Genomic DNA, 16,328 nt, shown 5'->3' on the forward strand with positions numbered 1-16,328 from the left:
ATAATAGTAGCACCTACTGCATAGATTAGTTGTAAGGATTAAATTAATTAATACATGTAAAGCACTTAGAAAAGTCCCTGGAACATAGTACAGGCTTCATAAGTGTTATTACTAAGGTCTTCTTATTGATCATATTCAGAAATATCCCTAATTCTGATGATCTTACACATATATTGAGAATAATGTATGTAAATGCCTAGTTCTATAGCTGACATACGGCAGGAACACAGTAAAATGATACCTATAACTATTGTGTTCTTTTTTCTTATCTAGTTGCTTAATTCTGTATTTGCTTGAGGAATCTTATTTTGTTTCAGAAAAAAATTGAATCATTACTGCTTTTGAAAGTGTTCTATTCTGTCATTAGTATTGTTTCTAATGTATAAAGTATATTTCTAATGTATAAAGATAATTATTTCTATCATAGCTGTTATTTACTCATATGTACTAGACAGTGTTCTAGGTGCTTTACACATATTATATTACTTCTAGACCTTAAAACAGTCTTCCACTGTCTTGGTAAAGGTTCAGAACAAGAAGGTATTTTGGATAAGTTCAAAAGAAATACTTTTTTTATTTGAGGCAAACAGTAACATGATTTCTGTTAAAGGAAAATCAGACAAAATATACTTTAAGGCAGAAAGCCTTAAAAGCCTGGAGGTAAAAAGGGTATTTCATTTTGATGAGAGATTAAATTCACCAGAAAGATTAACAGTTTGTATGCACCTAATAACCTGGCCTCAAAATGTATAAGACAGAAACTGACAGAAAAACAAGGTGAAATAGACAAATCCACAATCAGTAAAGATAAAGGTTTAAACAACCTTCTTAACAAGCTTAACTAGTTCATAAATAGGACACTGTTCCCAACAATTGCAAAATACACTTTCTTTTTAAGCAAACATGGAATATTTATTAAAATTGAAATGTGCTGGGCCATAGCAAATCTCAAGAAATGTCAAAGGGTTGAAATCTTACATAGTAGGAGTCCTCATAAGACTCCTGTGTTGGGAATCCATTTGAGATCTGTAGTCAGGAATTTAAGGTGAATTATCAAGGTTTTTTTCTCCAGCAAGGTTAAATGGTTTGGTTGTAAGGATAAGAGAAGGTGATTAGTTGACTAACCAGGAATGAGGTTTCCCAGGAGACCATACCAAGGGAGCTAAGGATGTTTACAGAGGCATTTAATATTGAATCCTGGAGTCTAAGCTGAGCAAGAAGAGAAGTGAGGATGTGATGAGGATGATGGACAGTGGGAAGGTGGTAAGATTAATGGATGGGAGGGGGAGGTATTAATGAAATAAGAGAATTGCTGGAGTACATGAGCTGGAAGGATAGAAGGTGGTGGTCAAGTGTTGGGATGTTTAAAATCAAGATTTTGGAGATGATGCAGTTACTGGGGCGGATGATCAGGGGAGATGGCCGAGGAATGGGAAACTGGAATGGTATGTTGGACATGATTGTGATGATGAGACCTGAAAGGCCACAGTGTTAAATGAGTCATCCATATGATTATTGACGTCACCAAGAGCAGTTTAGAAGTCGAATGGAGCATAGCAAGATTCTGAAGCCTTTAGTTGAAGAGTGAGGGAGTTGAGGGTCAGTAGTTGACATAAACAAGTTAGGATAGTAAATGATGAAGTCTGATGGCAAGAAATTAAAATGTGTTCAGGTTTTTGAAGGAAAAGAGGAGACAAAGGGTTTAGAAGAAGCAAGGAGGAATATTGCCCGTCTACAGGAAATGTTGGAAGAAAAGTAGCAATCTCCAAATGAGAGGGCTTCCAGGGACAGCCAAGTTTCAAGTTAGGGAATTGAAGGGGAACTTTTCAGGGAGAAGGTTGAATAGCAGAGGAATTTTCACTCAGTAAAAATTATCCATTTGCATCATCATCATCATTATTCATATTAGATTTTGTGGTTAGCTGTTGTGTAATACCATTCTTCTGGACACTTAAGTAAACTTTATACTGTTGTATTGATATGTCATTTACTTTTTTTTTTTTTTTTTTTTTTTTGTGGTACGCTGGCCTCTCACTGTTGTGGCCTCTCCTGCTGTGGAGCACAGGCTCCGGACGCACAGGCTCAGCGGCCATGGCTCACGGGCCCAGCCGCTCCGCGGCATGTGGGATCTTCCCGGACCAGGGCACGAACCCGTGTCCCCTGCGTCGGCAGGCGGACTCTCAACCACTGCACCACCAGGGAAGCCCTGTCATTTACTATTGATTTTTTTTATTATTGCTATTTTCTGTAAAAGTTTGGATAGCCAAGCCTATGATAATATCAAAATAATCATTATCCTATCATATTGGAAAATCGTGTTTAATCTCATTTGTGGAATAACTACCATATGCCAGGCGCTTATCTATTGCTGGAAATACAGAGACATGTAAGATATGATACCTCTTCTCAAAGAGTATGGATCAGTGAACTCACCAGATATAACTTGTGAGTTGTACACACACACAGACTGAAAGACTTTACACACACACACACTCAGACTATTCTAGCAGTGGTGGTCCCCTCGAAGACATGAAGGAAATGGAAGGGGCAAGATATTAAGGGGAGCCTTTCATTTTTAGCCTGTGTTCTTTAAATCTTGTATTAAAATGCATTTATATAGTTTGTTAATAAATAATATTAAATATTCTATTAAAATGCCTTTATATAGTTCATTAATTAAAAATAAAATTTATGGGGGCTTCCCTGGTGGCGCAGTGGTTGAGAGCCCGCCTGCCGATGCAGGGGATGCGTGTTCGTGCCCCGGTCTGGGAAGATCCCACATGCCGCAGAGCGGCTGGGCCCATGAGCCACGGCCGCTGAGCCTGCGCGTCCGGAGCCTGTGCTCTGCAACGGGAGAGGCCACAACAGTGAAAGGCCCGCGTACCGCAAAAAAAAATAAAAATAAAATAAAATTTATCGAAGTTACAGTTTTTCTTTGTAGTAATTAAAAGGAGAAATTGTGGGGACTTCCCTGGTGGTCCAGTGGTCAAGACTCCGTGCTTCCACTGTAGGGGGCGCGGGTTCAATCCCTGGTTGGGGAACGGATCCTGCATGCTGTGTGGCGCAGCCAAAGGGGAAAAAAAAAAAAGGATAAAAGGAGAAATTGTGTTTTTTTAAGCTTGGGGAAAAAAAAGGTTAAAAGGAGAAGTTGTGTTTTTTTAAGCTTAAGTCTTTGTCTGTTTTTTTCTAGGCAGGGATACCAATGGGACCAATACCATCAGGAGGAATGCCTTACCTGGGACAAGCACCATTCCTAGGAATGCGTCCTCCAGGCCCACAGTACACTCCAGACATGCAGAAGCAGTTTGCCGAGGAGCAGCAGTAAGAGATCTCAGGATGCAAGGATAAAGATACATGATAGCAATCAATTTTAAAATTGTCACATGATCCAGAGTGCAGATTTGAAGCTGCAACAGTCACGGTGCCTTTACGGTGCCTTTAAAACTCTTTAAAGTACTCTTATTATTTAAAAGTTTAAAGCCAGAAGGGACCTTAGAGATCCTGTAATTCAATCCTCTGACTTTACATCTGGGGAAAGTGAGGTCCAAAGAAATAAGCAAGTGTCAGGCTGGGTTACACAGTTACCAGTAAGACCTGGACCCGAGTTTGGGCCTTCTGAGTCCCAGAACCACTGCTCTTTCTCATGTATGATACTACCTCCTCAAGTAGAAGTTTCTTTTTTGTATGCAGAGCAAAGAGTGTTTTTATTTCGTCTACCTCCCTCTCTGGTTTTTGTAATTACTTTGAATGTAAAATGTTGTCTCCTCCCCTTGCTAATTAGACAGGAAATAAATTCACGTCTATAATTTAGGTAAATCACTTTTTAGACTCATTTCATATGTTTAGAAATTAATATAGTGGTGAAATAGGATTGTCTTCAGAAAATTAGATATAATTATCAGTGAAGTTTTTAGTCCTAGAAATGCAAGATGACTTTGTAGAAGAAATATGAATGTAACAGTTGATAATCCCTGAAGCTGGCTCTTTACTAGATTGTTTTTCCTTCAGAAAACGATTTGAACAGCAGCAAAAGCTCTTAGAAGAAGAAAGAAAAAGACGGCAGTTTGAAGAGCAGAAGCAAAAGCTCAGACTTCTGAGTAGTGTGAAACCCAAGGTAACGTATTCCAGCACACAGCATAACCCCCGAATGTGCCTCTTCTCAGTCATTCAGTGGGTTTTGTCACGCGGGCACCAGCGCAAGCTGAGGCTGTGGTTGATTTGTTTTAGTTTTGTCTAAGTCCGAAAGCAAAGGACTTTTCTTTTTCTGTAAAGATACTTTATTGTTGAAGGGAATGGGATAGCAGCCATTATCTTCTCAACTCTTGTTTTCTACCTTTGGAATGCTTTAATCTTTTCCTGGGAAGCATTAATACTGGATACTTAATATCTAACAGCTGTAGCCTAAAGTATTTCCTAAATGGACCTTTTAATAATCTTTAGAGTGTTGTTTTACGCCTTCATTTTATGTCAATGTTTTTCTGACTTGGAAAATTCACAATCCGAAGTATGTGGTAAAAATATTGTAAATTGATGAATATCTGCACTTTTCTTTCAACTTGTGTAGATTAGGACGAAGTGTGAGAGACAAGTGAAGAAATATATATACATTTATTGTCTCCCAGACAGGAGAGAAGAGTAGAGATGATGCTTTGGAAGCCATAAAAGGAAACTTAGATGGGTTTTCCAGAGATGCTAAGATGCATCCTACTCCAGCATCACACCCTAAGAAACCAGGTAGTTTTAATTTAAAAATTTTCTTTCGTTGGAAGGTGACTTATAGTCCCTGTGTGTTTAATTGACCATTATGTGTGTGGGCGGAGAGTGAATGTTGAACTCCTCCTTCAAGCTAAGTACAGATTTGGATGTTTTAAAATTTACAGTGGGTTAAGAGCTCTGGTCTAGACAATCTTGGGAGGAAGAAACCTCTTTGTCTTCCAGTAAATGTCAGTATGACAACTTGTAAATCTTCTGTATAAATGAGTATGTTAACGTTAGTAAAATCCATTCACTGAAAGCAAATGTAATAAAGGAGTTTACCATTTCATTCTCATTATTTTAAAATAGCTTTACTTTTGATGTACTAGTTCAGATTTTATTCAATGTGATGAAACTTACAAATTTTCTAAATGACTCCTTTAAAAAGTCATGGATTTATATGTATAAAATAGATAACTAATGAGAACCTACTGTATAGCATAGGGAACTCTACTCAGTGCTCTCTGGTGACCTAAATGAGAAGGAAATCCAAAAAATAGGGGATATATGTATAGCTGATTCACTTTGCTGTACAATATAAAATAACACAATATTGTAAAGCAACTATACTCCAATTTAAAAAAAAGTCATGGATTAAATAATATTTCTCATGAAATTTTAGTTTTTAAAATACATTCCTTTGTAGTTTTTATTTTCATTTACCATCAAATAAGCAAAAGAAAAGTACCTAATAGAGCAGAGTAAAGAGATATTTTGGGGGGATTTTTTGCATGTGTTTTAAACATTTAGCAGTTGAAATGAGTCTTATCTTCACATAACTGTTACCACATCCTTTTTTTTAAATTTGATATTTTGACATTCTTAGTTAATTTCAAGAATAGCATACCATTAATAGGTGAATAGTTTTCATAAATCATCCAGCCAAGTGCTATTTTCTGCAGGCATGTATTACATTGACAATTTTTATAGGTACCTTTTATAGGTGATATCAGGAGGGCATAATCTAATATTGGCACAGTAACGAGTTCTTGACTTTCTGGGACAGCTTTGCCTCTGTGCTATTAATTTCACTTGCTAGATTATGTACTCAGATTATCGTTACAAAAATATGCCCCGAAGTAAAATATATACTGATATTGAAAAGGGAATGGATATTAGCAATCAGAATGAGTTCAGAAAGGAAAAACATACCTAAAAATGAAAATTATAAGCTGAATAAGCTAGTCCGTAAGTCATTTAAGTATAGTCATTGGAATGGTAAAACTGGACCCAGCATGGAACTTAGATAAAGGAGAAGAAGGCAGAGAGGAATGGTCATTGTTAGGTCACATACTGTTCTATCCATATAGAATGCCCCCTTTGGACAACTGGGTATGGTTTAACAACTTCATTGTTAAGTAATAAATTGGTGTTTTGGTGTTCAAGTAATCTCTTGAGTTCAATCAACATGCGTGCAGTTAGCTGTTTGTAGTTAACTGCTTCATGCTTTGCTAGAAAAATATTTTTTTGAAGCAAGCCCAAGGAATTTCCAGAGCTTCTCCAGCTAGAGTCTTAAACCTATGCCTAAAGTATGTAAAAAGTTTCCAGCCTTTTTACCACCAGAAGCATAAACGCCCATAGACTGTTTATCTTAAAATACTGAATATACAAACTGTATCACATAATTTTTATACTTCTTATTAATCATATATATATAGCTACAAGAGTTTCTAAGCCAAAATATATACCACATAGAATTAACATAATTCCAGTCAAATGCAAAGAAATTTTTAGCCTAAAAAAAAAAGAAAGAAAAGAAAAAAAGTTGGTTTAGCCTAAGCAGTCAGCTACTATATCCATAGTAGCTGTCAGTTTTGCATTGTTACTATTTTCTACCAGTACTGATCTGAGAACCCAAACTGAGAGGTTAAATATACACTGTCAGTAACCATTATTGGGAAGGTTGGGATTCATTATGACATGGCTTTTCTTAAACAAAATTCATTAAGGCAGTATTTTGCATATTCATTTTGCATCTTTCATAGAACTTTAATGCTTCCAGGCTTTATTTCATGGATCCAAAAGAAAAGGGCCCAAAAGAGAAGCAAGCACATAGTGACCCCATTTTTCAAATGAGAGCCTTTTTTAAAAAAGACTGCTCCTTGTGACATTAGACTTTAGTAAATGTTAAAGCAATACAAAGAAGTTAAAAATGTGAAGAAGCAACAATAATAGTATTGTCAATGAGCCTCGTATTAAACATAATCCCTGTAGAGAAGGTTTATTACATAAGTGAATCTCATATTTAACAGTAAAAAGCCACAGTGATATTTATATCTTTTAGAGGCAAAGATCTTTTAAACATAGCTCTTAGGGTTTACTTTCTTAAATTGGCTGTTGAGTTATTTGACTTAGCACTTTATGATGTCCTAATTTTGATGCTTTTCACAAGAAAATATCACTTTGGTAATATGTTTGATGTTCTTGTTGCCTTTGTAATTTTCATTCCCCACACAGTAAATTTCATCCTCATATGAAATATGAACTATGCCAAGTGTATGGATTAGGCATGATTTATCAAAAATTACAAGTATGCGTCATGCATTGCTTTTTACTGGCATAATGAAATTTAATCATCAGTATGTATCTGTCTAAAATGTATTCAGCAGCATATAGGTAGGTTCTCTTATTTATATTGGTTTGAGAAAATATTATCCAGATAAACAGATCAATTGGATTTCAAAAATAATCACCACTTTGATGTAAATTATTAGTGGTCTCAAGGAAAAAAAATAAGTGCTAACTTAATAAAAGAAGGAAAGAAATTTTGAGTTTTACATTTTTCTGTTTTTGAACGAAATGCAAAATAGCTATAAAACCTCTTTTTAAAAAAGACTAAAAATGAAATTGAGTTATTTGTAGTGAGGTGGATGGACCTAGAGTCTGTCATACAGAGTGAAGTAAGTCAGAAAAGCAAATACTGTATGCTAGCTCATATACATGGAATCTAAAACAAAAATGGTTCTGATGAACCTAGGGGCAGGATAGGAATAAAGACGCAGATGTAGAGAATGGACTTGAGGACACGGGGAGGTGAAAGGGTAAGCTGGGACGAAGTGAGAGAGTAGCATTGACATATATACACTACCAAATGTAAAATAGATAGCTAGTGGGAAGCAGCTGCACAGCACAGGGAGATCAGCTTGGTGCTTTGTGACCACCTAGAGGGGTGGGATAGGGAGGCGCAAGAAGGAGGGGATATGGGGATATATGTATGCATATAGCGGATTCACTGTTATACACAACAGAAACATAACACACCATTGTAAAGCAATTATACTCCAATAAAGATGTTAAAAAAACAGACAAAAAAATTGTTTGTAAATAGACATCAAAGTGTTTTGCATTCATTGTATGATTCTGTTTGTTGTTACATGTTATTTCTTATTCACCTCCACTATTCATGTTTCAGTATATTCTTTTGGGGTTATACTACATCTTAATTTCTTTTCCCCTGTTGATTTTCATTTCTGTGTGTTTCATTGCCATTTTCCATTTTGCAGATTATCCCACATCATCTCATTCTGCTAAAACTGTCTCCCCATCACCCGCCTTTCTTGATGAAGAAGAATTCAGTGACTTTATGCAGGGGCCTGTTGAAGCTCCCACATGTGGGCCTTCTTCCACTTCCCAGCCTTTTCAGTCTTTCCACCCCACCGCCCCACTTGTCCAGTTGCATGCTCAGAAGGCTGGAGCACAGTATATCCCTCCAGGTCAGAGTCCAGTGTCTGTTGCCTTACATGGTGTCCCTGGGCAAATTCCTTATTTCTTTACTGCTTTAGCCTCATACAATGTGCAGAAAGCAGGTAACTACTAGACTATTAATGAAAGTATTTTTTAAATAATCTAGGATAATTTATTTCACTTATATAAGTAGAATAATACAGTGATGTTGGCACAGAAACATGTGCCTGAATATATGAGTACTATTGAAATTCACCAAAGTAAGAATATAGATTCTTTAATTCTGGGGGCTTCACATTCTGGAAAAGTGATTGGAAACATCTGCTCCTAAATTAGGACCTATTTAAACCACCTTAGAACTTTAAGAACACACTGATTTCTTCAGGAGATGCCTCTTGTTTGGGGAAATCACCACCATCATTTTCTTAAGAGTAATGAGCCAGGGAAAGCTGCTTTAGAAAGTGCTCTCAGTGATAAAGCACGTTGGGGTCAGAAGCCCAGGTTCTCCATTTACTATCAGTTTGTCCCTGGACAAATCTTTAAACATTTCTGTACCTCAGTTTTATCACTTGTGGGGGCGGGAGGCAGTTACTGTGTCTTGAGGCGCAGAATAATGCTGAGAGGGATCTTAGCAGACATGTACTCATCTACACGTTCTCGGTTGACAGATGAAGAAATAGGCGATAGTTAGTAGAAGTGTCTGTATCTTGTATAGGTCACCAAATTTCTAAGGTAGTACACCTTCCACTATACCATTCTACCTACTGTCTCACAGAATTCCTGAGAATCAAAGTAGATAATGATGTTTAAGTTCTCTAAAATCGCTGAAGTGTCTCAAGCCCTAGACAAATGTGTGGACTTGAATTATTTCAAAATTTATATTATATGTGGCAGGGCCTTCCCTTTAGAATTTGGGGGGTGGAGATGGATGGTTGAAAAATTAGAAGCTTGCAGTTACATACAAATAATCCTTCATGCTGTTTGTTTAGGCCCTTCCTTGGAGGAGAAGCTCCTAATATCTTGTGATATAAGTACATCTGGGCAGGAACAAATTAAATTAAATACTTCTGAAGTTGGGCACAAAGCCCTAGGCCCAGGTTCCAGTAAGAACCATCCCAGTTTAACAGCCAATAACGGGGGTGCTGTAGATGGACGTGTAAGTGGTACCACTACCGCAGAGGCAGAAAAGACTTCAGACCAAAACCTGTCCATTGAGGAGAGTGGTGAGCTCATGAAATATTCAGCGAAAAGTTCATTTAACCAAATGTTGCTCAAATGCTAACACCTTAGGCATTAATCTTAAAATGAATGCTGCTTGATTTTGCTAATCGAAATTTTGCTTAAAATATATTTAATGCATTCCTTTCTCTAATTAACCCCTACAATTTTGCTCTGAATTCTTTCAACACACTGTTATTCCTTTTTAAAAAATTTCAATAACCAGTTTTTTTAATCGGAATCATTCCTGATTTAAAACTTCTTCTCCTTTTATTTTATAAAAAACTTTCTCCCCCTCTTAAACTTTCTGTTCTTCTATAAGGTTGAAAAGTTAAAATTTAACTGGAAAAGTCACCAATGAGAATATAGTTTTGCTTCTCTGAAATTAATCGTACACACCGCTGCCTAAATTAGATCCACATTTTTATAAACTCAGCTTGCAGAGATGAATTACAACGTGGGCAGCCCAGGAGGCAAACTTTTGGAGGCTGTTTTACAGGACAAAGTGAAAAAAAAAAATTTTAAACAAAAATGCTATACATCTAAGGCAGCAGTGTCATATTCAGGATTTTAAAAAATCAGACTTTGCAAAGAAGTGTTATTAAAAGCTGCAAGTGAAGCTTGGGCATTTTTTGGTTTTGTTTTGCGTATGTAATCTTTAAACCATCATCTCTCATGTTTTTGTCTTTAATTTGTAATATATGTGACTGGCACAAGCCTCATATGATCCAGAATATTGATTTTGTACATCTTAGGGGTATTTTTTTGTTTGTTTATTTTTAGTTTACACCTTAGGACGTAGGTGTACAAGAGTTGCTTAGAAACCAAATTTTAGTTGTATTGGTGACTTTTTTTTTTAGTGTCTCCAGTGCTCTTCTTATTAAAAAAACATGACAGTGTGATTTCCCCATCTGCTACATGGACCAGTATATACATTAGATAATGTTCTTTATAACTTCTTAGGTGTGGGAGTATTTCCCTCACAGGATCCTGTTCAGCCCAGAATGCCTCCTTGGATATACAATGAAAGTTTGGTTCCAGGTAAAAAGAGCTTTTTTGTCCAAGATTCCTATCTGGATACTTTACTTTAAATGTTGTAAATGTAGTTATAAATATTTACTATTGTGGTTACAGAATATGCAGAAGGAATTGTAACTTTTTCTTATTTATTTTTTCTAAAAGAGTACAGAAAATTAAATACATCTAGTGTTTAAGACTGCCTCATAGGGACTTCCCTCGTGGTCCAGTGGTTAAGACTCCATGCTTCCAATGTAGGGGGCCAGGGTTCGATCCCTGGTCAGGGAACTAGGTCCCACAAGCTGCAGCTAAGAAAAAAAAAGATCCCACATGCAGCAACTAAGACACAGCACAGCCAAATAAATAAATAAATATTTTTTTAAAAAAAAAAGACTGTCTCATATATGAAATAACTATATAAATGAAGGAGAAGTGTTTTGCTTTAATGTTTTATTGACCATCATATACTTTTATATCTAAAAGCTTTTCTTAGATTTATTATGTTTTAAAAGACACTATCAAGGGCTTCCCTGGTGGCACAGTGGTTGAGAGTCCGCCTGCCGATGCAGGGGACACGGGTTCGTGCCCCAGTCCGGGAAGATCCCACATGCCGCGGAGCGGCTAGGCCCGTGAGCCATGGCCGCTGAGCCTGCGCATCCGGAGCCTGTGCTCCGCAGCGGGAGAGGCCACAACAGTCAGAGGCCCACATACCGCAAAAAAAAAAAAGACACTATCAAATATTTATTTCACAAGATTATTAATAACATCAAGAATAGTACTAATATGTTTAGTATAATTTTCTGAACTCTTGGTGATTCGTTTATATATTTTAAAAATATTCTTGGACTTTGTCAATATAATACTATATGAAGTAAAAGACCAAGTGGCATCTTTTCCTACATTGGAAGGTATAGTTTACTTTTTTCTTTATGTATGTTATTAACTGCTGAGCCAAAAAATCACTGAAGTACACATTTTGTGATGTAGTATTCAATTGGTACAAGGGAATAGTGTGTTTAAGCCATGGTTGATGTACATAGAATAATGAGTATTACAATGGCATTATGTTAATCACTGTTAGTATATTGAAACTTGTTCAATTTGCTTTGCAAACCCCTTAAAAACTAAAGGTAACTTTGATCTTTAGCTCTCTGTGTTGGTCATAGACTTGATCTAGGTTGGTTCTACACTTGATTTAAATAAAACTCATGCAAGATCACTGTAGCTCAACTTTTGGGGGGAAGAAATTAGTAATGTCTACTTTTCCTCAGAATCACATAATCACAAATTGAAAGGCTCATTTCCCAAAACCACAGGGGACTTCAGTTGTACATAAAGATAATTGATTTCCTCCCAACTGCCCGTTAGACAGATTGCATCTTTTCTTCTTCCTCTCTGTCTGCAAGCCAAACAAACAAAATATAGATCTTGGTATATTTTGGGATTCTGTCCCTTTTCTGCCAGCTTATATTTCTTTCTCCCTTCTCCCTCCAAACATACACGTACACATAATTTCCTAGCCCAAATATGTGTTCTTATGGTCAGCCTACTAACCTGTAATCCATATCTAAATGCTAGATGTAAAATTTTTGCTTTAAGCGTTTTTCTCTGTCTGCCTTAGCCCTACTTTCATCCCCCAAACTCCTCTAACTAGGCTTGCCAGATTTAGCAAATAAGCATACAGAACATCCAGTTAAATTTGAATTTCAGAGAAACAGCAAACAGTTGTTTAGTGTAAGTATACCCCATGCAATAATTGGCATCCTGTATTTTATGTGGCAACCCTATCCCTAACAGCCTTTCCCACTTTGTCCTTTGGAAAGGCCATTTTATAGTGAAAAACTCCCCAACGGTCCCTTCCTTTTTTCAAACACTTATTCCGGTCTCTAACTGAAACCCTGTCTTTCTCTAAAGGCTGTGTTCCCAAAGCACCTTACCCAATGATGTTTCCTCTAATAGCCTCTAATTCACTGGGACAAGAGAAAGGTGATATTGGTATAATTCTTGCTTCCCACTGCTATTTTCAAATTAGTCCCACCATCATTACTCTACAACTTCTTTTTTAAAGTCCAAAACATCTGCTTATACCACCTCCATCTTATTGTTGTTACTATCTACTAATGAATTATAAGACTTTCTCTTACCTTTAACCCCAAATCTTTGTCTGTAGGGCCAAGCTCCAACCTCTCTTCTAAGCTCCAGACCCTAATTGTCTGCTGGATGTTTCCACTTGAATATCTTTACAGCAGTTTAAACCCTTGATGTGGCTTCAGTTCTCTTAAAGCAGTTTGACTTAAGATTATTCTTGTATAAGCAGCATTGACAACAAAAAAGATGAATCACTTGTAATATGTTTACATTTGTAATCTGGTCTTTCCTTTAATAGATGCATATAAGAAAATTTTAGAAACCACAATGACTCCGACTGGAATAGATACTGCTAAACTTTATCCCATCCTGATGTCATCCGGACTTCCCAGGGAAACTCTTGGACAGATATGGGCCTTAGCTAATCGAACCACACCTGGCAAACTTACTAAAGAAGAACTTTATACTGTTCTCGCCATGATAGCAGTAACACAGGTAGACATTGTTTCTAAGGTTAGGTCAAATGACTTTCCAATATAAACTGAGAGAATATGAATCCTTTTTTTCTACAACCTTGCAGAACTCCTTGGACATTAAAATTTAGATTATTTTCAGGATACAGTTCTTCAAAAATGTACAGTTTATATGATGTGCATACTAGCAAAATATTCCTTTGTTTAGAGACTTTAATATATTAACATTCTCTGACCTAACTGTAACCCTTCTGAACTTTAAAGTTAGTTAGTAATAGATGAAATTACTCTCTGTCCTTTGAAGTCCTTGTCTAAAATTCCTTAGATATAGATAAAGTATACTCGGTCTGGCAGCAGTTTTTCTCATATTACAAAATCATTGTAAATGATTTGATTGTAGTGAATTAACCAAACTTGTCAGAGTGAAAATGTCAGAATTGGTATGTGTTGGCCATTTCTTTGCTAAATATTAGATTCACATTAACCTCATAACTTATTTTCTTGTGTCAAATTCCTGAGTTTTGGGAGAGTCAGAGTGGAAACATACCAGGGCTACAGATTTTACAGTTAGGTCTCTCTTTGTCAGATATGGGTTGTATGTGGTTTGCAATTTCCTAAAATGTTTCCATTTTCCTCCTGTTCTATGTAGAGGGGTGTTCCTGCCATGAGTCCCGATGCTTTAAATCAGTTTCCAGCGGCTCCTGTTCCAACTTTAAGTGGCGTTCCTATGACTTTGCCTACTGCTGTGAGTCAGCCAACTGGGATGCCTTCAGGCCCTGCAGGCTCCATGCCCCTCACCCTCAGACAGCCAGTCATGGGCATTAATCTTGTTGGACCAGTCGGGGGAGCTGCAGCCCAGACTTCCAGTGGCTTCATGTCAACTTACCCTGCAAATCAGGTAAATGGAGAGGCTGTGCAAAATGGAGAGGCTGTGCATATTCTAAGTTATCCCTGAAAATGAATCCAGGCAACTTTTTTTTTCCATGAATGCAGAAAAGATTGCTGGATTATGATGGACACTGGAGGTGAAAATTAAGCAGTATTAAAACAATACAACAATTAATTTTTCATTATTTTTAAAAAAAATTTCTTAAGCCTTAAAATACTTGAATTTTGGCTACAAGTTTATAGTGCTTTATCATATATGTCTTAAACATCAAGCTTAATAAAGCTAATTAAATCCTTAGGCTGTGTCTTTTGAGGAAGCTGCTAAACCTGAAATTAAGATGCTTCAGTTTATTTTTCACTTCTCAGATTAGCAAAAAAAGTTTTAAACATATATTAGTGTCAGTAAAAAACGTAGGGAAAAGGGTTTTTTGGTACAGCCTTTTTGGAAGGCACGTTTGGCAATAGCTGTCAAAATTCTAAATGTTCGTATCATCTGACCCAGCAGTCACTCTATTAGGAGTCTCAAAGAACTTAGTAACTCAAATTAGCAAAAATATACAAGGATATTTGTTGTAGCATTGTTTGTTAGAGTAAAAAAGTAGGAATAGCTGCATATCCATCAAGAAGAAAGGTTAAATAAATTTTGGTTTATCTCTACAGTGGTAAACTATTAGATTATTAAAATGAATGCCAGTAGATGTACATGTACTGCATGGAAAAGATGTCCATGTTCTGTAATTACATTTTTTAAAAGTGCAGAACAATATAATCTCGTTTTTCTATAAAACAAATGAACTGTTAACAGTGCTCACTTCCTAAGCATGGGATTAGGAGTCCATGTTCACGGTTTCCTTTATACATGTATGTGATGAGTTAAAACAAACTTGGATCACTTCTGTAATTTACAAACATGATTAAAATGTTTTATAAAGATGGCAATTTCTCAGTAATCTATTTAATGTGATTCAGCTATTTAAAAATTATATTAATTAACTGTTTAAACCAGTCTTTTACCGTTGGTACAAGAGAGCATTTAAAAATATTAGGCAGCATTCCTGCCTTAAGCACTTGAGTTGATGTTTATGTCTAAAGGGTGTTCTTTTAAAATTAGGTGTTTGTACTTAAATGGGAAGAGTTAAAAAGTAAAAGTTAAAAAGTTAAAAAAAGTAGTCTTTGAGGTTGACAGTTGAAGATTTGTTATTTACCTTTTTATCATAAGACATTTTCTATTTCAACGTCCTCTGTAAACCTAGGTGGTCAAACCAGAAGAAGATGACTTCCAGGATTTTCAAGATGCTTCCAAGTCAGGATCCCTTGGTGACTCATTCAGTGATTTCCAAGAGTTGCCTGCTTCTTCAAAATCAAATTCTCAGCTCGGAAACAGGTAGAAAAGAGTTGAATATAGTTAACACTGTATTTAATAATTGAGAAAGAGGCCATCCACAATGAGAAGCCTAAGTATAAATAAGAGAATTAAGACTCCTTACTTTCATGCTTTCTTGGTTATTCCTCGTGTATTCATACTTTCACTCTTCAAACTTCCTTCCCCTTTGTCCACCTTAAACTTCAGTTTCTACCATTTCCTCCCAGTACACACCTGCTTAACAATATTTCTTTCTGCTTCTGCTAAACCTGATTTATTACAGCTGAGTGCACCTGTGCCAGACGTGACTTCATGTTCTTATATTAGATCCAGGTCTTCAACTGCTGAAAAGCTTTAAAAAGCTTTAATTATGTGCAGGGGCACATAATTTGACATTTTGCTATATAACATACTATTGCTTTTCCACTGAAATCATCATTTAGAAATCTAAATATGATTATTTATCCATGTCGCTCTTCTGTTTGAGATCAGTGGCTTTTAGGCCTTCAGGTTTCTGTTTCTTTGTTTGCATAAACATTTTTCTAATGTTTTAACTTTTAGGTACAGTAAGTGATTCAGTATGTTGTCAACACCTTTCCATTTTTTTTTTAACATTTTTATTGGAGTATAATTGCTTTACAACAGTGTGTTAGTTTCTGCTTTATAACAAAGTGAATCAGTTCTACATATACATATATCCTCATATCTCTTCCCTCTTGCGTCTCCTACCCTCCCTATCCCACCCTTCTAGCTGGTCACAAAGCACTGAGCTGATCTCCCTGTGCTCTGTGACTGCTTCCCACTAGCTATCTATTTTACATTTGGTAGTGTATATATGTCCA

At 36.4% G+C, this 16,328-nt stretch overlaps 1 protein-coding gene across 12 annotated transcripts in view; it reads left to right on the plus strand.

Annotated features, from left to right (window-relative positions):
* SYNRG (synergin gamma) overlaps window positions 1–16,328 on the plus strand; it is a 93,503-nt gene that overhangs the window by 25,436 nt on the left and 51,739 nt on the right. For 10 of the 12 annotated variants that reach the window (XM_024127871.2, XM_024127866.3, XM_055090565.1 and 7 more), the window contains exons 4-12: window positions 3,191–3,321; window positions 4,009–4,114; window positions 4,623–4,734; window positions 8,259–8,468; window positions 9,429–9,662; window positions 10,621–10,698; window positions 13,061–13,257; window positions 13,885–14,133; window positions 15,377–15,507. In XM_024127871.2, coding sequence (XP_023983639.1) covers window positions 3,191–3,321; window positions 4,009–4,114; window positions 4,623–4,734; window positions 8,259–8,468; window positions 9,429–9,662; window positions 10,621–10,698; window positions 13,061–13,257; window positions 13,885–14,133; window positions 15,377–15,507 — 1,448 coding nt within the window. The remainder of the gene's footprint in view (window positions 1–3,190; window positions 3,322–4,008; window positions 4,115–4,622; window positions 4,735–8,258; window positions 8,469–9,428; window positions 9,663–10,620; window positions 10,699–13,060; window positions 13,258–13,884; window positions 14,134–15,376; window positions 15,508–16,328) is intronic. The other 2 variants (XM_055090566.1, XM_055090571.1) reach the window with 2 other exon arrangements.

Source organism: Physeter macrocephalus, chromosome 14 (genome assembly GCF_002837175.3).
Source record: "Physeter macrocephalus isolate SW-GA chromosome 14, ASM283717v5, whole genome shotgun sequence".
Lineage (NCBI taxonomy): Eukaryota > Metazoa > Chordata > Mammalia > Artiodactyla > Physeteridae > Physeter > Physeter macrocephalus.